The sequence below is a fragment of the Cheilinus undulatus genome, linkage group 23 (genome assembly GCF_018320785.1).
Source record: "Cheilinus undulatus linkage group 23, ASM1832078v1, whole genome shotgun sequence".
Lineage (NCBI taxonomy): Eukaryota > Metazoa > Chordata > Actinopteri > Labriformes > Labridae > Cheilinus > Cheilinus undulatus.
This window is the reverse complement of record NC_054887.1, coordinates 17,059,915-17,083,375: the sequence shown is the minus strand read 5'-3', so window position 1 is coordinate 17,083,375 and position 23,461 is coordinate 17,059,915. Positions and strand designations below refer to the sequence as shown.

Sequence of the window (23,461 nt, the reverse complement as noted above, 5' to 3'; positions counted from 1 at the left end):
AAAAAAAGTTTGTTTTGGACACACGCGCTCGAACCCGCCCTCTCAAATGACGCAACATCCTATTAACGAGCCCTCTGATTGGCCAAGGTTCTCACGGCCGGGGGCTAAAAATGTGAATGGCTTCAAAGTGACTGAAATTTGTTATAAATTATGATGTTTTATCAGCACTTTCACATATGTCGTTTTTATTCGATGTGACGTTGTTGAGGACTGGATTGTAACGGGAAACGATGTCTGCCGCTGAAGGTGCTCGCAGTCTCGACCAGCTGAACAGATTCGAGAAACTGACAGGCAGGCCGCCGCACTGTGAGACGTTAGCAGGTCGGTCAACAACATTAGCAGCACATGCTAACTACGGGTTTTTCCCTAACGTTGGTACAGTTTATCGTAGAAATAAACTATGTAAGACTGGGATCAGCTCCTCTACTTACAGTGTCATCAAATGCATATAAGGAATTTTAATATTGTCCTTACTGTTGACATTGCTTGGCGTAACGTTCAAGCTAGCATCCATTAATTTTTGCTTGCTTGTCTTTAACACCTAGTAAGCAATCAGACCCAAAAAATGTATTTTTACAATCATCGTGTTTCTTCTGCTTTCTAAAACCCGCGAAGCTAACACGGGAATGGCCTGATTGATTAGCAAAAACTTCTTTTGTGTTCATATGTTTTAAAGGTGTCATGGCTGCAAACGAAGTAATCTTCCTTTAATTTAAACTGTATACCAAAATAGGTGTACTCAGTATTTTTAACACAAACAGAAAAAATGAGAGGATCTATGATGTGTGGAAAAGTCAAGAGAGACTGACCCCTCTCCTCTCGCTGTCGCTTGTAAATGTTTGCATTTAAGAGTCTTGTTTAGTTGAATTTTATAGGTAGATCGTGTTCTTGATCTTTTTTCAAGTATGTGCAGCAATACAGTCTAACAGGGTGGGCTTGACACACCTGGGGCCCACCAATGTGTAGTGTACACTCCATCCAAGGTCCTTCTGACCTATATTGACATGCTGCTGCAAAAAAATATCTGATAACCCACATGGATTTTGGCAGAACAACATAAATGTTTATTTTACCTTTCTGTAAATCAGTCATTCACTTTGAGAACTACATAGTTAACATTTTAACCACGATACTATTTTGGCATTTTCATTGTATGATTGTGCCAAACAGATCTAAAACATAAGGCATTAAGAATGATTTAAGACTTCCTGCATGTGACTTTGTATTTCCTGTTAACTACATTGTTTCTATCTCCTCACTCCCCCTCTTCAGGGCATCGTACTCCCCCCGCCCGCAGTGGGCATCGTTGTGTTGCTGACAACACTAACCTTTACGTGTTTGGAGGGTACAACCCTGACTACGATGAGTCAGGAGGCCCAGAGAATGAAGACTATCCGTTGTTCAGGGAGCTGTGGAGGTACCACTTTGCCACAGGCTGCTGGCAGCAGATTCGCACGGAGGGCTTCATGCCCACGGAGCTGGCATCTATGTCAGGTAGTACACCCATCTACACTGGTATTCATTAGCACAGAAAAACAGATCAGGTTTATGCTGCAGAAATTTGGGTGCAAACTGAGTTGTGCTGCTTTTTTTGTTTCAGCTGTTTTGCACGGTAACAACCTCCTGGTGTTTGGTGGCACTGGGATCCCCTTTGGCGAAAATAATGGTAACGATGTACATGTTTGTAATGTGAAGTACAAGAGATGGTCGCTCCTTAACTGTCGAGGGAAGAAACCTAATAGAATCTATGGACAGGTAAACTCATAAATTACTCTGTAGTATATTTTATTCCATTCAGTTTAATTCAGTGATTTAAAGAACTGTAAAGACTCAAGCTTTTCTTTCTCTCCACAGGCAATGGTAATTATAAACGGCTTCCTGTATGTATTTGGAGGGACGACGGGTTACATATACAGCACAGACCTTCACAGGCTGGATCTGACCACCCGAGAGTGGATCCACCTCAAACCCAACAACCCTCCTGACGACCTACCTGAGGAAAGGTATGCCTTTTTGTGCTACAGAATTAAATGAAAGTAGAGATCCTTTCAGACATGATGATGATGATATGGTGTGCTTTTATGTGTGTCACAGGTACAGGCATGAAATAGCACATGATGGACAGAGGATTTACATTCTGGGAGGAGGAACTTCCTGGACATCTTATCCTCTGGACAAGGTACTACACCATCAACAACACTTAATGACAGCTAAAATACTAGGTGGCCTATGAATAGTTTTTAATCATTAACACGATGAGCAGTTAGCTGAGAAAAAAGAAGAGTGAAATCACACATAAATAAACACTAAAGTGGGCAGCGTATGCAATAAGTACTCAAGTGAAAAGTTAACAATAATTCAGTTATCAAACTACTATTTGCTGAACAAGTATGAATCACCGTTGACATCACAGTTTCTGTTTATGCTCTCACCCAATGCATCTCAACTATACTTGCTCTAAATGTTGTCTTTTTTTGATAGATTCATGCTTACAATCTGGAGACCAATTCCTGGGAGGAGATAACAACAAAACCTCATGACAAAATAGGTCTGTAGTCTGCACCTCATCCTTGCATAAGCTGTCATTTTGCTCTGATAACCCCATTCCCCATAGCAAAACCTGTGACCCTCTGATAGTTTGTTAAAATTGCTGAGGATGCCTGTGCGTTTTTAATCCCATCTGAATCGACCATGTCTGAAATATGTAAATTCCAGGGAAAATTACCTTTCATATTTTGGCACACACATAAATCTTCTTATAACTGTAATCCCATCCAAACAGGCATCTTAGTATTTGGGATGCCCGTTTTGGTTGTTACAGTCTATGGGTCTGTTTCTGCACCCTTTAAAGACAAAATAATAATAAAGGTTGCCTCGTATGAGGTTTGGACACTCTAAAGCTATTGGTAGTGTATTCCCTCTTGTGTTTTTTTTCACAAATTACTTTCATTTTCTTAATTTACTTCTTTAAATGCCACTATAGACACATGTGCACACACCTCAATTTGTTTGAAAGTGTTTATGTAGGCTGGATTAAGGCAAAGGTGATCTCTAATGGCTTTTCTTTGGAATAAAAGTAATATACAGACTTTGCTTACCCAGCACAAATATGCCATAGCAGACACTGACATCAGGGGGTAATTTTCAAATCACCAGAGGTTTCCAGGTCATACTAATCCTGTTCAAATAATGCTGTATACACTGTTCTAAAATGTCTGTGCTTTTCACAGGTTATCCTGCTCCAAGGAGATGTCATAGCTGTGTACAAATAAAAAATGGTGAGGACTGTTTTTAGTACCAGGGTAACTGGCATGAAAAGTTTAATTCTAGTAAAGAGATAAATAGCCACTCCTGATTGCTGATACCACATCATCTGCATTTTGGCATAGCATATTAAGTTGTTTACTTTAATGTACACAATGTGTAATGCAGTATTCTCTTGCAGATGTGTTTATCTGTGGAGGATACAATGGGGAACTTATATTAGCTGATCTGTGGAAGATCAACCTGCAGACTTTCCAGTGGAACAAACTTCCAGCTGTGATGCCTGAGCCGGCCTACTTCCACTGTGCTGCTGTCACTCCGGTTAGTAAAACACTACCCTTCTATTGCCACGCTATACTAGTAGAAAAGCAATATTATTACATGATTTTGCCCATGAATATTTTTTTAAATCAACTTTTAGTTGAGCCATTTTTTGCTTTATAATCGGAAAATGTATAACCTTGAAATGTTGTTTTTCTTTAACACGCTGGGACCTATTACTACTATTATGAACTATATAGAATCAGAATCTGCTGTATAATTCCAGAGCTGTATCATTTTCATTTTGCAAATTATTCAAATAATTTAATTCCGTTCCAAAACAGCCCTGAACAAAGCTCTACTGTCAGTAGATTCATATTCATTCTATTAGGAGTTATACTGACATCCCAGTCTGTGATGCTACTTTGGCCTAGGAAGTGCAAGAAAACATTGCTTGCACACAGTGGGAGCTCCACAAACAATCAGACATGCACAGACATCCACACAGTGCTGTTCCCCACCTCTTTTCCCCTGCCATGGTTACGACATCATTAGCCAGCACAAAGACGGGATCACTACATCCCTCATTATATCTCTGTGACATCCATATTGAAGACAAGGTGTCAAAGAAACATAAATATCATGCCTTGTGGGGCCAGTAGCCCAGTGGTTATGTCCACATGCCCTATTTAAAGAGACTGTTGTCCTCAAAGCCTGTTCATATCTGACCTATAGCTCCTTACCGCCAGTTTCTGACTCTATCCACTGTCCAATCTGAATAAATGGTACAGTGTCTATAAAAAGTACTCACCCCCTTGAATGTTTTACCCTTTCATTAGTTTTATAAATTAGTCATATTCAATAGAATTGAGCTTTTTGACCAAAAAACTCTTTAATGTCAAATTAAAAACAGATTTCTACAAAGTAATATCAATAAATATGTAAGGTAAAATAAGAAACTGCAAAAATATTTACCCCCTGTAAAGTGACTGACCTAACTTCACAGAGGTACAGCCAGTCGATGCTAGTAGTCTCACAATTAGTGAAATGGGATCACCTGAGTGTAATAGAAAGAAACCTGTGTCTGGAAGGTCCAGTCACTGGTTAATCAGTATTCCTGCCTACCATTACACCATGAAGACAAAAGAACACTCCAAGCAACTCAAAGAAAAGGTTTTTGTAAAGTACAAGTCAGTGAGAAAGGACACCAAGTTGCCTATGATGACTCTAAAGTAGTTACAAGCTTCAGCAGCTGAGATGGGAGAGACTCTGCATACAACTGTTGCCCGAGTTCTTCACCAGTCAAAGCTTTATGGGAGAGTGGCAAAGAGAAAGCCACTGTTGAAGAAAACTTGTATTAAATCTGGACTAGAGTTCACCAAAAGGCATGCGGGAGACTCCATGGTCAAGCAGAGAAAGTTCTTTGGTTTGATGAGACCAAAATAGCACCTTTTGGCCATCAGGCAAGACACTATGTTTGGTGGATAGCAAACACTGCACATTACCAAAAACGTACCATCCCAACTGTGAAGCACAGTGGTGGCAGCATCATGCTAAGAGGATGTTCCTGGCAGCCGGGGGTGGAAGGCTTGTAAAAAGCAGAGGGTAAAATGAATGTGGCAAAATATAGGAGAATCCTGGTGGACAATCTTATTCAGTCTGCAACAGAACTACGGCTATGGAGAAGATTTATTTTCCAGCAAGACAGTGACCCGAAGCATATGATGAAAGCTAAACAGAAATGGTTTAAAGACAACAAAGTGAATGTTCTGGAGTCGCAGATTCAAAGCCCAGACCTCAATCTAGAGAATTTGTGGCTGGACTTGTCAAGGGCTGTTCACGCCTGATCCCTATGTAACCTGACAGAGCTTGAGCAGTTTTGCAAAGAAGAATTGAGTAAAATTGCAGTGTCCAGATCTACAAGCCTGATTTAGACCTGTCCACACAGACTCAGTGCTATGATTACAGCTAAAGGAGTATTTACTAAATACTGACCTGAAGGGGTTGAATATTTATGCAGTCATTTATTTTACCTTGCATATTTTTATTGTTTGATTGACATTACTTTATAGAAATCTGTTTTCACTTTGACATTAAATAGGTTGTTTTTTAATTTTTTCGTCAAAAGCCAAATTCTGGCTTTGACCATGACTGATTTACAAAATCATTTAAAGGGTGAAACATCCAATGGGGTGAATACTTTTTACAGGCACTGTAAAACAGCTGAGAAATACTTAATACTAATTTGCATAGCCCCTTCTTTCCCTCCCTCTGTCTCCAGGCTGGCTGTATGTATATCCACGGTGGTGTAGTGAACATCCATGAGAACAAGAGGACTGGCTCTCTCTTTAAGATCTGGCTGGCTGTTCCCAGTCTGCTAGAGCTCTGCTGGGAGAAGCTCCTAAAGGCCTTCCCCCATCTGACTTCTCTCCCCACCATGCAGCTGATCAACCTGGGCCTCACGCAGGAACTCATTGAACGCTTGAAATAAGCTGCAAAAGAGGAGGAAGGACTTCTGAATGAATGAATGGATGGGGCAAGGTGGGAAAATAGAGCACAGAATTTAATTCACAGGAAAATTTCTTTGGAAATCGCCCTCTCCTTTCCCCTGCCTAATGTAGCCCCGCCTTAAAGCCAAAAATAATGGGATGCCTTTTTTCGTTTGCTCTTAATTTGTGGAGTGTCAGTGATAATAAAGAAAATGAATATGGAATGTTTTATGAATTTTACCAAGCCCCCTGCCACCACTACTTATGACATGATGCCTTTATGTCAAAACTAAACACGCAATCTTGCTTCTCATCCTCCAGACTGGCAGCTGGGATTGCTGGCCCATTATGCTCTCAAAAACTCCCAGTTTCAAATCTGCCTTCTCTGGTACTTTGAGGAATTCTGTGCAGAAGAATGCATGAGTATTTATTTGAAGGACTTTATCAGTTTTCTACAGGGGGGCTTTCATCACCTGATACTGCTGTTTGCACACTGTCTTGCATATTTGTGTACATTTTTTAACTAGATGCTGTGAGCAAAATAATTTTTCAGTCTTAAAAGTGCAAGACAGATGGTGGTTTTGCACATTTTGGCCAATTTCGTGTATGATTATTACATTTGAAGTGTTTTATATTCTTAATTGAGTGTTTCTGCAAATGTCCAGTTGGGCTTTTAATTCGTTTTTCTCACCATGGCAAAAAAAACAACAACTTTCCAGAGCTACAACTTGCTGTTGTCACACTCATTTTAATGTTTTTAATCATTAAAGTAATTTTATTCTTTCATAACTTTGGCATTACCCATCTTTAAAGTGTTCTTACCCTATTTGAATTGAAAAAGACAGACTAAATAGTGGCATGCTTTTAAAGTGTTCCTGAGTAATATTTTTGTGTTGAATTAGCTAAAATGTGCATAAACACTGTCTGTGATGCATAAGTGTGTGAAAACTTTCAATGCAGGTTTTGCCCGTTATCCTCCATGAAGTATTATTTCTTCAGTGAGTATCTTTCAGTTGTTTATAATTTCCTTCTTGCAGCTTTCAACCCCCTCATCACTGTGAATTTGGTGCTCTTTCAAATTAATTTTAAAATCCTTTTATTCCAATAAAGACTTAATTCTTTTCTGACTTTACACCCTCGCTGTTGGTGCCATTGGATATCTTTTATTGCACAGGGACTTGCTGTAGTAGCAGGGTTATTCTACAAACTTTTGTTTATACTGCAGTGCCTTTCTCAAGCTTTTAATGAGTCTGGGATTCCACAAATGGAGGCAGTATAAAATTCTTGGATGTTGAGGTGAAAGTTTTATGTTGAGGACTGTTTACAAGAAAGTTAAATTTTCTCTTTTTTTGCCATTTTTAACAAGCCATTACACAATCATTCACTATCAGAGTGGTAGAAAAAATATCCTATTTCAATGATGCAGAAATCTTGTGTTCCTGTAGTCAGACAAAGTGAACTTTACATAATCCACTTTACTTAATCCTAAATGTACTTATGTGTCAAGTACCCCGATCCTATTGTTAAATCAATTTAACAGATACCAATTAATGACGCATCTTGATCAAATATTAAGAATAAGGAATTCAAGCTTAGTTAAAACCCTGATGGTTTGTTCTTTTTGCACATCTTGCCCTTTAATTTCTTTTCATTGTGCATGACGTCATTTCCTGCTTTTTATGTTTTCAGACTTTTACTATGGGGTGTAGTTTTGAAGGTAAACACTAAGATGTTGTACAGTAGACTTGTGTGAATGTTGTGTTGGAGCACTGTCAATAAAAGTTATCTGTAAATAGTTCCTGTATTTCCTTTGCTTGGCTAAATAGCCCAATTTTACTTGTGGCATTTTGCATGAAATTTTGTTTTGTTGTGAGGCCTGATTTTAAGACTATACTGAGGTGATTTCACGCATCTCATCTGCTGTTTTAAGTGAAAATATTAAAGTTCCTGTAAGGATTTTATAGCTGGTTATAAAACACTAAAATCAACGTTGACGCATCTTTCAGATCTAAATAAGCAAACAAGATCATTTCAACAAAGACTGATTATTTCCTAATAAAGCAACGAGAAGTACCACTTTATCCACAAGGGGGCACCAAACTCACCACCATCTTGTTCAATGTACATCAGGTAGTGATGTCAAATGGTTTCTCTGAAGTGTCTTACTAAAATAGTGCTGCACAATTTGGTTATAATTTGTGACTGCAATTATACAGGACAGATTGAAATTTGCGATTACAATATACAGGTGCATCTTGAAAAAATTTTACCCTGAAAAAGTTCATTTTTTCACTGTAATTTAATTCAAGAAGTGAACCTTTCATATATTCTATAAAGAATCTATACTCAAAATATTAGAATATCACAAAAAAACAGTCCAAAAACAATTTAGAACTCAGGAATGTTGACCTTCTGGAAAACTATGCTAATTTATTCACTCAGTAATTGGCTGGAGCTCCTTTTACACAAACTACTGCATTCATCCAATGTGGCATGGAGCAAATCAGTCTGTGGCACTGCTGGAGTGTTATGAAGCCCAGGTTGCTTGGATAGCAACCTTCAGCTCATCTGTATTGTTGAGTCTGGTGTCTCATCTTCCTCTAGATATTTCCCCAGAGATTCTCTGCAGAGTTTGGGTCAGGCCAATTGGCTGGCCAGTCAAGCACAGTAACACCATGGTCAGTAAACCAGTTTCTAGTAGACTTTGCTTCCCTGTTGACAGGTGCCAAGTCCTGCTGGAAAAGGAAGTTGTTATCTCCATTAAATTTTTTAGCAGACAGAAGTATGAGGTGCTCTGAAATCTCTCGGTAGATGGCTGACAGTGTTGACTCTGGACTTGATAAAGCACAGTGGACCAACAGCAGCAGATGACATGGCACCTCAAATCAGAACTGACTGTGAGAACTCAAGACACTGGACTGAAAGCACCTTGGATTCTTGGCCTCTGTGATCTTCCTCCAGACTCTGGGACCTGGATTTACAAATTGACAGATTTTTTACAAAAAAAAAAAAAAAAAAGTAGTACTTTCATCTGAAAACAGGGCTTTAGACCACTGAGCAACAATCCAGTTCTTTTTCTCCCGGTAGGAAGCTAACGATGTCTGTGGCTCAGGAGTGGCTTGACATTAAGAACACAACACTCATTTCCTGGACCCGTCTGTGTTGTGGCTCTTGACTCTACTTTGTTTGACAATCCTCTAAAGACTGAGCTCACCCGTTGCCCTATCCTGAAAGCCTTTTCAAATTCAAACTCATGCAGATTATTGACAAGGTGAGGGAAGTTGGTGATTTGGATTGAGGCGAATAAAATCAGATGTGGGGAGAACAGTACAAACATGACATCACTACCCAGAGTGCATAGCACAAAAATGACAGCTTAATGCAAATCTGTTTTAATTTTTTTTTTCCAGAAATGCTCAAAACTACTGTTGCTTTGTACAAACATACATGTTAATCCAATACATTTCCATTACCTTTAAAGAGTCAAAATGTTAATTTTTATATAGCCAACATAAAGTATGAAATAAATGTGATGTAATGGACATCCTAGTGATACAGTTTTGAAATAAAAGTCTTCTTTACAGACAGGTTTTAGAAATCAATGCATTTATTATATCCAATAGAAATCAGATATTACAAACAAAAAGATCATATTTAACCTTAATCCAAGAATGAAACACCAGCGTTAGATGTTGATGTTTAAGACCACAAACGATCAGTATCATATATTTACACACAGTTCACCAGTTAAGGTTACACCCTTAATTTTCCAACCTCGGTAATTTTTTTTAAACTTTAGGGCCACTGAACCCACACCAGTACATGTGGTATTTTATTCTGAAGCCTCCAAAGTTTTCTTGGTCGGCAGATCAACATGAACGAGGAGATGGAGCGAAGAAGTACAGGGCCAAAAGGATGAGGTAGACCACCACCAGAGCTGTGCCTGCAAGCCAAACAGTTGATTAACATTAACATGTTCAACAACATCAACAAAAAACACTTTCATTCCTAATTATGGCTACCATCCACTTATCTACATCTTTGCCCTTGAGACTTACCCTGAAAGTAGTCACACTTTCCATCCATGAAAATGTAATTCACCAAGATGACACTGAAGATGCTTGCCCAGAGATGAATGTCATTAAAGACGAGCAGAAAACCAACATCCTGGGGAAAAAAGAAGGTCAAGCAAGGCATTAATGAGGAGTCTGTAAACAATTATAAAACTACACAAGCAGAGCACTCACATAGAAGGCATTGAAAAGTATGAGCAGGGGGATCTGGATCATGCAGACCTGCACGGCAATGCAACTCCCCACTTCAAGGCTGCGGACAAAAAAAATTTAAAAGACACTGTTTATAGACTTATCTACTGTTATCTTTTCAACCAATTTTTAACTCTTGGTAAAATATATATTTAGTCAAGCCAGGTATATGGACAGTGAACTCTATGAACAGCAAGAGATTACTGAAGGAAGAGGGCCAGGTGTCTGTGCAGGTGAGTGGAGATTCAGGAGAACTGTTCAGAACAACCTGTTTCAAGATATATAATTTTAGTACTCCTTCCACTTTTAACGCAACTTTTAAAAATACAATCCAACACAAAAACATGATTTAAATATTCCAGGAGGAATTACAAAAAAAAACTAGTTGCATTAATATGCACACCCCTAAGAGTAATACTTTGTTGGTGCATTGTTTGATTTTATTACAGCATTAAGTCTTTTTGGATATCAGGGCTCTTTTTCTTCAGCTGGAACTGAGGATTAAGTTAAAGAGCAGGGAATTATGAACAGTTTCAAATACCAGTCAATTTTGGAACAAAACCTTCAGGTATCAGCTAGATCAGCTGAGGTGACTTGAAGAGGGCTGTGCACAGAAAATGCCCTCATAATCTGACAGTGTTTTTGAAAGGAAGAGGTGGCAGATTTTGTCCTTTTGCGACAGGCTATTACATCAGATTCCAATCCAAAAAAGACTGAATGCAGTAAAAAAATGAAAAGGTACTTTATCAGAGCATTAGTTTAGGAGTATGTATAAAAATGCAACCAAGTGTTTAATTTAAGTCTCTATTCATTCCCCAAGAATGAAGAAGAAAGAAAATATATATGTTTTCACTGTTTTTTCTATTGATTTTTAATTGTAATAAGTAGAATTCCAAAGGGGAGAAAGTCCCAAAATAATAGACCTTGGCCTCATTTTTTAACACCACAAATATGTGGCATTTTCACAAGGGCCTGTAGACTTTTACAGCATCTTTTCAATTTAATACAGAGGAGAATGAAGTAAAATTAAAATTTAGAGGTTAGAATTAAATAACTCGAAATAGCATTAAGCAGTGAGTCTGCCTGTCAAACCATGGTTCTTGCATCGAAGATATATACAACTCATTGCCATTAATTCCTTAATTAATCACAAAAGCTGGAACTAATGTGATTATTTCTTAAACAGCACTATTTTTTTTTTTTTCGGGTAGAATGAGAAATGAGTATCTAAAAGTTAAACCTCAAGCTGATGTTGTTCTGCACAGCAAACTGGATCCCATTAACAATCTCGGGAAGCTCTGGTACCATGGCCAACACCGTGACACCGATGAAGTACTGCAGGAGGAAGGGCAGCATTAAAACAACAACATTTACATACAGAATATTCAAACTTATTAAAGATCACATCTTTACCAAGTTGAAAATTCCCTATAGAATATAATTTGACTACCTGAGAGACGGTTGAATCATTCAGCATAGGCTCGATGTTCTCAGTGCTGAGGTCAGCACAGGCAGCCATCAACACAGTGGCAACAATCAGCACTGCCAGAGCTCTCCAGCGGCTCCAGTGGACGACATGATGACCTGCTTGGGACGAAAAAAAAAAAAAAAATCACATTTCTCACTGACTTTATGGCTGAAGATGTTTCTCTCTTTTTATATGCATCAAATAAATTCCAAACTTTCTTCCATAGGTCCTCAACCCCCACATGCTGAAGAGTGTCGGCATGCACTGGAAGGGGAAAGCTTTCCTTACATGCACAAACGAGTTAATGGGACAAGCACCAGGAGGTTAGAGAACACAACATGTACACCACACCACCCACACACCTGTTGCTGTGGCAATAATACTGGCATTAATGCACGAGTTGGCTCCCCAGATTCGGCCAGTGGTAGCCTCACCAGTGGTGCTGGTGCCCTCTTGTGCATACTGACCGTGTGCATTGCCCCCTTGGCCGTCGCTGATATGGATGTCGTAGATGTGGGAGTGTGTTTTCAGAGTGAAGATAAGGCCAATCAGGTATGCAGCAGGCAGCAGCAAAGAAATGGTGTACACCAGAGGCCTGGAAAACATTTCATACTTACTTTAAAAAAAGCAGTAGATTGGTTTAAGCTGCAATAATAAGTGTGCAGAAACAGGACTTACTCGATTTGAGACAGAATTAGACGCGGGTCGGCTTGAGTCTGAACACAAAAAATTAAGAGGGAAAATTAAAATCCATCAATCCATACATCCAGCAGCTGTTCAAAAGAGGAGGCGGGTACACCCACTTCCAATCAAAGGGCTGACAGATAGAAACAGCCAGTCACACTCACAGCTACAGGCAATAGCTGACTAAATATCATACATGGTGCCTTTAAAACCTGGCACACAATTCAAGATTATCATGCCAACTTTGGGTTAAATTCACCTCTTTCAACTAAAATATCAAAAGGCCAAAGGTCCTATAATAAGATGTTCTTAAAGTTTATCCAGCCAATATTTTAGTGATGCAAGGTGTGTTAAGAGTAATCATTTCCTCTCCTACCAGCATGAAAGGCGATCAGAACCAGTCTGATCTAAGAATGTTAATAGTAAGCATGTTCAGTTTTTACACTCAGAATTTCCAATGCACGGGGAAATGCCAAGAACAGGCAAGCACGCATGAGCAGGATTTCATGTAAAACAGAGCAATAGCCCATCAGGAAGCAAACTGAGCAAAGCAGGAAGCACAAACAAACACTGACAGGGCAATGATAGTAAACATGAAGCATAAAGTTAGATCAGTAACAGAAATGACAGACCAACTTGTTGATTTCTGGCAGCAACACCATGTTTTCTCGTTAAACATTGCAATTTGAGCGAGAAGCTGTACAAACAATGCATCAGTAATGGATCTAGCAGCTAGCTACATTTAGCTTGTTTACTCTAAAGATGGGTTTGACCCTGCAAGATTTGGGGTTTTAAGAGTGGAGACTGGTTGTTATGACGTGCTGTTTGCCATCCTGTTGCACACCACAGACTACAAGAACAAAATTGTTAAATTTTCATTATTTGTTGTGTGGCCTCTAACATTTTTAAATTGTCAATATCAGAGAAACCTTTCAGTGTGTGCCAGGTTTAAGGGGTTCACAGGCAACTTCTCAATTAAAAGCCAAACCCGAAAGCACACCCCAATTTCTCTTTTTTGTTTTTAACCCTACAAAGGAAAATGATTTACATAAAAGCATCATGCAATATTTAGAAAGATGGGAATCTAGTCACTGAGAACATTAAAGAAAACGAATGAGGTAATTAATAAAGCAAGAAGTAAGGACATCTGCTTTAATAATGGCTTAGTTTTGAGGCCAGTATTGTCACCCCCTGCTGACCATTTAAAATAATGCAAATGTAAGGCAGCAGAATTGCACTGATTTCTGTAATTTTAATAAAAATCTACGGTGAAGATCTTTACAGGAGTATCCAAATATGTTAACAAAGACACAAAGCTAATCACCCACACCCTCTTTATCTTTTTATGGGTAGAGAAATTAACTATGTGTACCTGTGATGAACATAAAATAATGTTAAGTTTAATTGGTGCAGCCTACCGTGTCATAGTGGCAGTCTTTGCAGATGAATGGTACACTGCCATTTCCTGGTATATTCGTGCAGCTTTCACACACCAGATTACCGAATATTTTTGAGAAAAGGGAAGGAGCAAACACACCTATGGACAAAATTGAAGTAAGAGTGTCAAGATAAGAGCCTTCTTGTCCATTTCTAATAAAATAATTGCTATCGGTGCATACCTCCTATAGATATGAACAGTAAAGCAGAGCTCACTCCAGCTGAGCGACTGTTAAATCGCTGCTCCCTGTGTTTGATGCCACCAATGATCATACAGATACCCTGTGCAGAACCAATCAAAGCTTCATATTTCATGTTTAAAAAATGAAATTGATTCAGAAGGAAAAATATATTGCATGCACTCACTGGAATGAACAGTATACATCCAAGCAGCGTCCCAGTGAGAGCTGCTTTCACAATCTCCTCATAGCATTTAGTGCCAGCACGGACACCCTGCAGCAAGGCTGTGATGTAGAACGTCATCTCTGTGATCGAGCCGAATGTTGCATTCACCACCGCTCCCACTGCAAAGTTACTCTGTGCAGAAATGCTGGGAAAGCAAAGAAACCAACCAGTGAAAAACTACAAATCCATACGCTGTGCTTTCATTCCAGCTTAATCCTTACCTGGCTATACCCATGCCGATATAGTAGGACAGAGGAATGATGGAGGAGATAGCGGTTGCAAACTTGGTCTCGGCGCTGAAGTAACGATGCTGACGGTCAGTGTAGCCAATAACCAATGTGAAGAATACAAGAGGGAGCAGGTCTGCAAGGAACAGGGACTTAAGGAGAACAAATGTGGGAATAAGCACAGGCAGTGCTTCAGTTTTTGGCTAAAACTACTTTTTAAACCAGAGGTGCCAGGTCAGAATGACAGAAACTCTTGACAGCAGTCATGACGCCACTGGTGTCCTCCTACCTTTTTCATTACAAGTATTGCCCTATCTTGGTGTTAATTTTGAACTGTTGACCCCAAAGGATACTGAGAGCAAAAATGTTGATTCCTTGCACCGTGTATTTGTAGTAATACACGTTGAATGCTTGATTACAGAATAAGATGACTTTGGTTGCACTCCCTTGTGCCTGCAGAAGAAAAAACACGAGTTACAAATCATGTCTGTTGTGTTCGGTTTTTGACATATTTGCCTGTGTAGTTTTGGCTCCCTGGAAACATTACTTATGGTAATTCAAATCTCGACAATTTGTATTCAACAAACTTATTAGAAGCATGCCTTTCCAGTAAAAGCATCCTGGTTATTCTGGGTAAACCACCAATGCAAATGGCATTTATCACAGAAACTCATCTGCTGAAATCTATTAAATCTGTCTGCATTGTTGGAGGCAAAATATTTTAAAATCAAAGCATAGCTTTGTGTGGTTTGTTACATATGATTTAGAAAGGTCTTCCACACTGCATTAGCCATTATTCAGATTGACATAGGATCAGTTTTCTTTCACCATAACTAATAAGGAGGCTATAAAAAGTCTACAGCATGAAATCTTAATGATATACATTACAGCACACATTCTTCGCTTTGACCCATCATCTCCTAATGAACTGATAGTGTACCTTTTCCACCTTGTTAATCTGAATGTCCTCCGGTGCAATCAGAAGCAGAGTGGACAGCGTGCGAGCGTTCATCTTGGCTACAGGTATGGTGAAGACCAGCAGCCAGGAGAGCACACAGGTCAGGATGTGGAACACGGCAACTACCGGGTAGCCCAGCAGCAGCCAGAGGTAAGTACTGAAACGACACTGCAGAGGAGAACAATTCAAATCATTTACAGTGTTTACAAATATGATTTATCTTTCCAAACACAGAGGGATCTTACCCAGTGTTTGGAGATTTTTCTGGCTGGTGGCTCGGGAACAGGGACCTCTACGGGGATAGGAGAAGACACCAGAAGAGGAGCAACGTCTTTCCCGTCTTCACTGTCCCTCTCTTCAGGAATGACCTCACACTTTGGAGGCTTTACAAAGTGTCTCCGAACTGTATCACCAGGCTGAAAAAGGAGAAGATAAAACAGGAAACTGGTAAATGAGTGCTTTGAATGCACATCTTCTTCCACTTTATATGACTTATTCTGCTGCCTTTTTTGGCATTTAATGCCACATCTTTCCTAACCTGGGAAATTCAAAATAAAGTCTATTCAGCTCATTTGAAATGTGTATTACAAATACTTATGTTCACATTTTCAGAGATACTTGATATTTTCTGAAAAAATGTGTACATTAAAACGAATAGTGAAATGTTTAAAATATGCATTCTTACTTTTTCAGCCTCAAATTTTTACACTGAAACTCCATTGAATCTTTAAAACATTTACAACTCAGGGTTGTCTGCTGGATTCTAATTTTTTGTATCATTCATACGTTATTCACACCAGCCTTTTTGAGTCAAGTCAGTTTTTGCTGTTCAAGGCATTTTATATTGTCAGATATCGTGCAGCATCATGCCCTTGCCTTCCTCACTGCATCTGTCAAAAATTTAATTCTCTGCCTTGTAAATCTCAGCTTTCCCCTTGACAAGATATGACATCCAACACAGATTTTAAGGCAGAGAAACAGAAGTATGGTGCTTTGTATTGAGGAGACTTTGTAGGCTGTGAGCCCATAGTTTTGACTTCATTTGATACAAGCAAGAGCATAACATTTCAAACATGGATATAATACTAATGCAGAACTATCTCAAATTTGTAAAACAAGCTAACAAGCTCTGTGGAGGGAGAAAAGTCAAAGAATCTCAAGAAAATTTTCCTGTCTGACATTCCTGGTCACTTGTCATCTCTGTCTATCCCTGCTCCCTGTAAATGTCTACGCAACAGAGGAAAATAGGAACAGGGCGATGAAAATGCCACTAGTCAAACAGATTTGTTGATGCTAAGACTCAATGTTAGTGTCTATTGCACAGAATCTTCGGGCTGACAAATTTAACTCCACATGTATATTAAATGCATCACATCAAAGGTAATCTTGTGCTTTTGTGTAAACAGGTTACCAAGGAAAAAATGTAAAGCTTTCCAAGTAGATGCCCAACAGAAGCAAAGAGTTCCCCATTTCCTCCAATGTTAAATCTTGACACAAATTTGTGTAGGACACCAAATACGAGTAGTTTTTTTTTTTTAATTCTTCTGCCCAGGCCACAATTCTGAAAGTAACAGCAAGAAATTTAGAGGACTAACTCAAATGAATGTTGTGTAATCCCAGTGTAAACAGTTTGAGGATTGCTGCTATTTGCTAAGCACATTGACACGTTTAGGTGATGTCCTCTAAGGAAATCTTAATAAAATACACCCTCTTAGCCAGAAATCTCACAAGAGCTCCATTCAGCACGTTATAGAGATGACCCATTAGTCCTCATTGACAAACATATATGGTTTTTCCAAATCTTTTGTAAATTACTTCCATTCATCAACATTCAACATGCAGCATTAGCAGTGAAGCACCAGCCTTTTAACAACTTGTTTCATAAGAAATGGACCTGCTGCAAAAATCAGAGCCTATGAAGCCACACAACAAATACACAACGGCCACATAATTTAAAGATGGGCTGATGTCTGTCTAGAGGGCCGATATCGGATGATACTGAAGTCAGACCGATGCATCTGTGCATCTCTATACAAAGCATCTCTCAAACGTAACTTTTAAACATTTTACAGCATTTAGCATGAGCAGTTAAGCACCAGCTTTTCCAGGTTATACAAGAGTTTTGTAGACTAGTTATATTATTTAACCGTTTCAGACACAGCATTAAGCAGTAAAGCTCCAGCTTATTAGCATTCAGTATTCACATTGCAAATTAATCAGAAATTACATTCTTCAGCTATAGCAGTCGCAACAGGAGTGAGACAAATTAGCAAAATCAGCTATTTATCATTGTCCTGCTTTGTGATAGTTATTGTTACCTAGTGCCAAACAGGATATCACTCCAAAAGGAATTCGCTTACCAATTTAACTCACCGTGTCACTACTTTATGACTCCACAGGATGACACTTGTGACATGAATGAGAGTAACGTGAATGAGGAAGAGGAAGGAAGTGGGATAATGTTGGAATATACTTGCAATGTACAAATCATCTCAGAGCTACTGCATCCTCATATGTATCAAATCTTATTTTGAGTTTTCTACACCTGCTAATGAAGATATCTTAGCATCATTTACAGTAACTTTTCAAAATCTGAACACATGGACACAAGTGTTCAGATTTTGGACACAAAAAATGAACAAAAAATGATTAGGTAGGAATACAACATGTTACCTTTTCAATGGATTTCCCAAACGGCCAGATAAAGTAGCCTGCCATCCGAAAACAAAGTTTGCCTTGAAAAGAGGAAAAAAATAGTCCAATGTTTAATCTAACAGGCAGGAACAACACCACTCAGACTGATGTGGTTATTCTTTTAAAGAAACATACCGTAAGGTGCACCAAAGATTGTTAGAAACATCAGTGGACAAACAAGGAGGTAGACCAAGGATAACCACCATCCAAACAAAAACACATAAACTATGTTTCCAAAGGTGATCACTGAGCCTAAAAGAGAGGAGAATAACAAAGACAGGTTAAAGCTTCCCATTAGAATCACTGATTTGTAGGCATGAATTTGCCAGTCCTGTATAAAGTAAAAAAAAAAAAAAAAGGAGCAATTTACCTTCATGCGGCTTCACAATGCTAAGATCAGAGTGGAGCTCTTTGACGATCTCTGATGCACTTTCAATGGGTCGCTCAGTTACATTCCCCTTCCACTTTCTGAAACCAAACTGAGGAGAGATGGATTTCAAATGTGTTATACAGACACAAATAGAACTTTAGAATCTTTTACCACAACAAAATTGTAGTTACAGAGGTGAATGTTTGGGGTGTTTCATTTTCACAGAAAAATTTAGGATCAAATTGAATGATTAAACAAAAAATGCACAATAAAAACCAGTCGAGACATAAAAACAGTCTATTTATGTGCTAACAAACCATGTCAGCTGAAAATAATGAATGTTTTACATCAGTATCATAACCTGATTTTCTTTAAAAAAAAAAAAAGAAAAAATCAAATTCTGCATTTTGACCCCTTGAAATGCATTTGTTAGTGAAAAGATATGTGGAAGAGAGGGGGATTTTTTATTATTACTTTTAACATCAGAGAACTTAAGGGAAACTGATTAAATGGTTGCAAACATGGGTTAAAGTTTAGAAGCTTAGAAGATGCAAAAATTGGCAGTGAAAGTGGTAAAAAGGTGTTATAAGTGGCAAAAAATGGGTTGAAAGAGACTAAAAGGGTCAATATGTATCATAAATTGGTTAAAGTGACAAAAACATTGCAAACAGAGCTGGATGATGTAGTAAAAATGAGTTAAAAAGTGGAAAATATGGCTTTAGTGGCAAAAATGGGTTCTGAGTGGCAAAAAAAGTATCAGAAATGGGTTAAGAGTGGTAAAAAAAATCTTAAAAACTGAACAAATAGAACAGTGAAAGGGAATAAAGAGTGGGTAATGTGTTAAAAGTGGCAAAAATGGGCTAAAGGTATCAAAAATTGGTTGAGTGGTAAAAATGATGCAAAACACAATGGATAAAGTTGTGAAAAGGGGTTACAGAATGGCAAAAAGGGGTGAAAAGTGACAAAGTGGGTCAAAGCAGCAAAAGGGGGTTGAGAGTGGCAAAAAGGGGCAAAAAGGGATAAACAAAAATGGGTTAAGATGGTGGAAAAGCCTTCTAAAACTGAATGGATGAAGTAGTGAAAAGCAGTAAAAGGTGGCAAATAAGGGGGCAAAGCGGCAAAAATGGGTTAAAAGCGGAGAAAATTGGCCAAAAGTATCAAAAATAGATTAGGAGTGTAAAAAAATAGAAATACTAAACAGATAAAGTTGTGAAATGGGCTGAAAGAGTGGCAAAAATGATTTAATGGGGCGAAATTTTAAATTTTCATTGAAGGGATAGCTCCTTGAGATAAACCATCTCATTTTTAAGGGGGGGCTTCAAAAAACTACTGGCAGAAAGTATCAAAATGGTTTAGGAGAGTCAAAGTGTTGCAAAAATGGCCAGATAAAGCAGTGAAAATGGTTAAAGAGTGGCACAATCAAATAATTTTGTTTGTGCCACTCTTTAGGAGGATGCTAGCACCATGCTACCCATCCAACACAAGTGCATTGATATCATGATGAAATGATGATATCAACACATGTGCATTGATATCTTGATGAAATGATGATGATGATGATGATGAAAATGGGGAGGGCCCATTCTCTGGGTTTTCAGGTGCCCAGATAACTTCATGGGCAGCACAGCATATATGGGGCACGACCAAACCACAAAGCCATCTTCACCCCAGTCCTTTCTGATATGTTTCAGTCTGAGAGGATCTAAACGCTGATATCTCTTTATATCCCAACGCCTGCTGATACATTCTTGGCCAGTACACTTACAAATGTAAAACAGATGGAAACCACGCAACTTAAGAAGGTAAAAATAAAAAATCCTGATAATAGAGAGGATTGTAAAGAAACCTTGTAGTTGTTGGCCTCCCTGTGCGCCTCCACCTCATTCTCAGCTCTAATCGTTGTCTTTGTGCTTTCATGCCAGCCCTCTTCTCCAAACCGAGACGGAGTAGACCGGGCCCCTCTGGACGGAGTCGACCGTGCTGAGGCACCATGTCCTCCTGTGGAGATTTAAAAATGTGAGGAGAAGACTCTCCAACAAGGCAATATTTGCAATGATTCCTACTTGTTTTGTTATTTTGTTTAACCCACCTTTGTGGACAGCAAGGAAACATTTGGGTGTGTAGTGGCAGAAGTGATGGGTTGATGCATCAGGTGAGGGGGTCTCTGCTGCACCAAGCTCCGGATGATGGGAGGGAACACCAAGCCAGTCATTCTGGGACTGTGGCCTAGGAAAGCGGTGATACTGCTCATGATCTGTGCAGTTCTCTGAATAGAGATGGAGAATAATAGAGTCAAATAAATGATTAAAAAAAGACATATATGATCAATTAAGGCTACATATGATGGTGTGGAGGTTTACCCTCATCCAGCATTGACACCCTCTTGACACCACATGCAAATGTGTCTGTGTGACTAACAAAAACCTCCTGAGAGTCATGCAGTGTATCACCTCTCCCCCCACTCTGTATATTGCAGTCTGCCATGACCGATCACATTATCAATGCATTGCTGCACAATGTGATAAAAAAAACTGAGTGGGCTGTGCTATGCTTTGATATTAAAAATAAAAGCATGCTGGTTATGCTGCATAAAGTCAATCCATTTGCTTTCAGTGTTCTGTTTAATCTTAATCAATGTCATTTCCCATATCAATGAAAATTGAGGCATATAAAGGCCCTTAAACATTTAGAAATGGCATCTTGTAAAATTAGATTTGAAGATGCACAACTTTCAACATGGGAAACATGTAGATAAAATCTTGAAGAAACTACGTTTTAGTTTAGAAAAAAGGCTGCAAAGTTTGAGGTGATAAGTAAAGTTAAACAACAGTCAATTTAGAAATGAGTTAGTTTACACTTTAACCACATATTGTCTGCTGTTTGTTGAGTACTCTGGCTTGGCCTGGACACCTTTGTATCTCAGTGGGACTATTCTTGGTAAAAAATAAAGATTAAATAAATACAGAATCAATGTAGATACTTGTGCCAACAATAATAAAGGACTTAAAATTATAAATAGAAGATTACGAGGCCATTTATAGCACCCTGACAGTCAAATAAAAACGTTTAGAGACGGTACACTTCAGCTTTCGTCATGGTTAGCTGAAATTAAGGCACGTTTGGCAACGCAGGTGACTTTAATAAACGCAATTACGTTAAAGCTAAGGGGGGAAACACCGTGATAAACATAAAGTTTGAAGAACTGTCTAAAAGAGGTAGTTACAGTCAAGTATAAAAAAAACAAAACAAATTCAGGTAGTGAGTTGGTCAATATTGTCTTGTCTCACCTGAATCAGCTGTCGACCTTCTCCTCAGGTTCTCCACGTCTCCCGGCATCAGTGAAGACTTCTGTCCCGACATTTTTGTCTTTATTTCCCTACTGTCGCTCTCATATCATCTGAGCATCGGTGCTTTAGTCCTTTCCAGAGTCTGCTGAGTGAAAGAGTTAAGCGCCGCGCCGGTTTGACTCCACACAAATTGGCTACGGAGGGGGTGGGCTAGGCTGGGCTGGGCTGGGCTGAGGGACTGGGAAGACAAGTTTTAAATTTCATTCATTTTAATCGTTCATGTGGTATAAAATCCTCACGTCTTCTTGCTGTTGTTTTTTAAATCTAGCCCACCTTCCATTATTCGTATAAATATCAATACTGGCTTCATTGAATCTTTCAGCCATTCTGTAAGATGTCTGAGTCTGAAACATTAGCGCCCCTAGCGGTAAAATCCATCAACATTTTGACACCGTAGAATGCATTAGCACAGTGGTTCTCAACATCTTCATCCCGGGACTCCAAAATAGAGGTGCCAGAGACCGGGGACCCCCGCTGTATCTCAAGGTGGTTGAATACAGCCATGCAAAATCAAGAATAGTTGTGTGCAGACAAGGCTGTCCATAACGGGGGATAAAGGGAGAGGTTTCTGGGACCCAGCCAAACTGAGGGCCCATAGAGGTCAGCTAAATCATGATCCACTGTGAAGTTAAGCTGTGAAAAAATACTTTATATTTGACCACTCTACTCAAAGAAACAAGTCTTTTTATTTATTGATTACTAAATAGCCTTCTTAAAAATGAAACATTTTGTCTAAAAACATATTTCAAATGTGTTAAGAATGGCTAAAATTGGGTAATAATAAAAACAATGGTGGAAAAGGTGGTGAAATTAGATTTTTAACGAAAATAAATGGGTAAAGGGGCAAAAATGGGCACAAAAAGTTGTCAAAGGGGATTAAAAAGCGGTGGAAATTGCTTCAAAGAGCAAAAACTTAGTGGAAAGGTGGAATGGGATAAAAAAAATGATATAAACTGACAAAACTGGTTAACTGGTTCAAATTGGCAAAAAGGGGTAAAAAAAAGGTGGTTAATAGTGGCAATAATGGGTCAACAGAGGCACAAATGGGAGAAATTGGCAAGAATTGGTTTAGAAGTGGCAAAAACAGGCAAAAAAGTGGTGGACAGGGTTTAAAATTGACAAAAACAAAAAGGTTTTTAGGTTGCAAAAGTGTGTTCACGTTTGCAAAATTGGTGTTAACAAGTGAAGAAAAAGGGTTAACATTAGGTAAAGTTGGTGTGAAGTGGCAACAGTGTAATTCAAAAAAATATATTCTTAGTTATCTTGAGGCATCTGGTGACCCTCACGCAACCCCCAAGGGGGTCCTGACCCCCAAGGTTGAGAACCACTGCATTTACAGATTTTAGTGATGGAAATTTAGGCTCTGTTCAGTGATCTGGCTCATTTGGCTCGGCTCAGTAAAAAGAGCCGGCTCTTTCGGCTCCTAAATGGCTCTTCATTTGGGTAGCAGTTTGGCTTCATTTGACCTACCAATTTTAGCAATGCTATAACATAAGACTGATATTTGGACAGGTATTCTACTCCAACTATGATCAATTTTTAAAATTGATGAAAATATCAGGTAATAACTTCTCAAAATCTACTGTCTCCCC

At 38.8% G+C, this 23,461-nt stretch overlaps 2 protein-coding genes across 2 annotated transcripts; one reads left to right on the top strand and one right to left on the bottom strand.

Annotated features, from left to right (window-relative positions):
• Window positions 1-77: 77 nt before the first annotated feature.
• Window positions 78-7,146, top strand: klhdc10 (kelch domain containing 10). The gene is made up of 9 exons (XM_041781248.1): window positions 78-321; window positions 1,273-1,494; window positions 1,601-1,755; window positions 1,855-2,003; window positions 2,095-2,179; window positions 2,482-2,548; window positions 3,231-3,278; window positions 3,446-3,585; window positions 5,807-7,146. Exons 1-9 carry the CDS (start codon window positions 231-233, stop codon window positions 6,014-6,016), a joined length of 1,167 nt encoding a protein of 388 aa, XP_041637182.1. The 5' UTR covers window positions 78-230; the 3' UTR covers window positions 6,017-7,146.
• A 2,254-nt stretch (window positions 7,147-9,400) lies between these two features.
• cax1 (cation/H+ exchanger protein 1) lies at window positions 9,401-22,029 on the bottom strand. Its single transcript, XM_041780345.1, has 20 exons — window positions 21,810-22,029; window positions 20,612-20,788; window positions 20,369-20,520; window positions 18,523-18,631; window positions 18,288-18,404; window positions 18,132-18,193; window positions 15,704-15,874; window positions 15,441-15,626; window positions 14,854-14,953; window positions 14,495-14,636; window positions 14,235-14,418; window positions 14,051-14,150; window positions 13,850-13,968; window positions 12,426-12,463; window positions 12,215-12,342; window positions 11,730-11,863; window positions 11,520-11,614; window positions 10,262-10,340; window positions 10,073-10,181; window positions 9,401-9,957 (listed from the first exon to the last, which is right to left on the bottom strand). The coding sequence occupies exons 1-20, from the start codon at window positions 21,880-21,882 to the stop codon at window positions 9,884-9,886; spliced, it is 2,349 nt and encodes a 782-aa protein (XP_041636279.1). The 5' UTR covers window positions 21,883-22,029; the 3' UTR covers window positions 9,401-9,883.
• Between the last annotated feature and the right edge of the window lie 1,432 nt (window positions 22,030-23,461).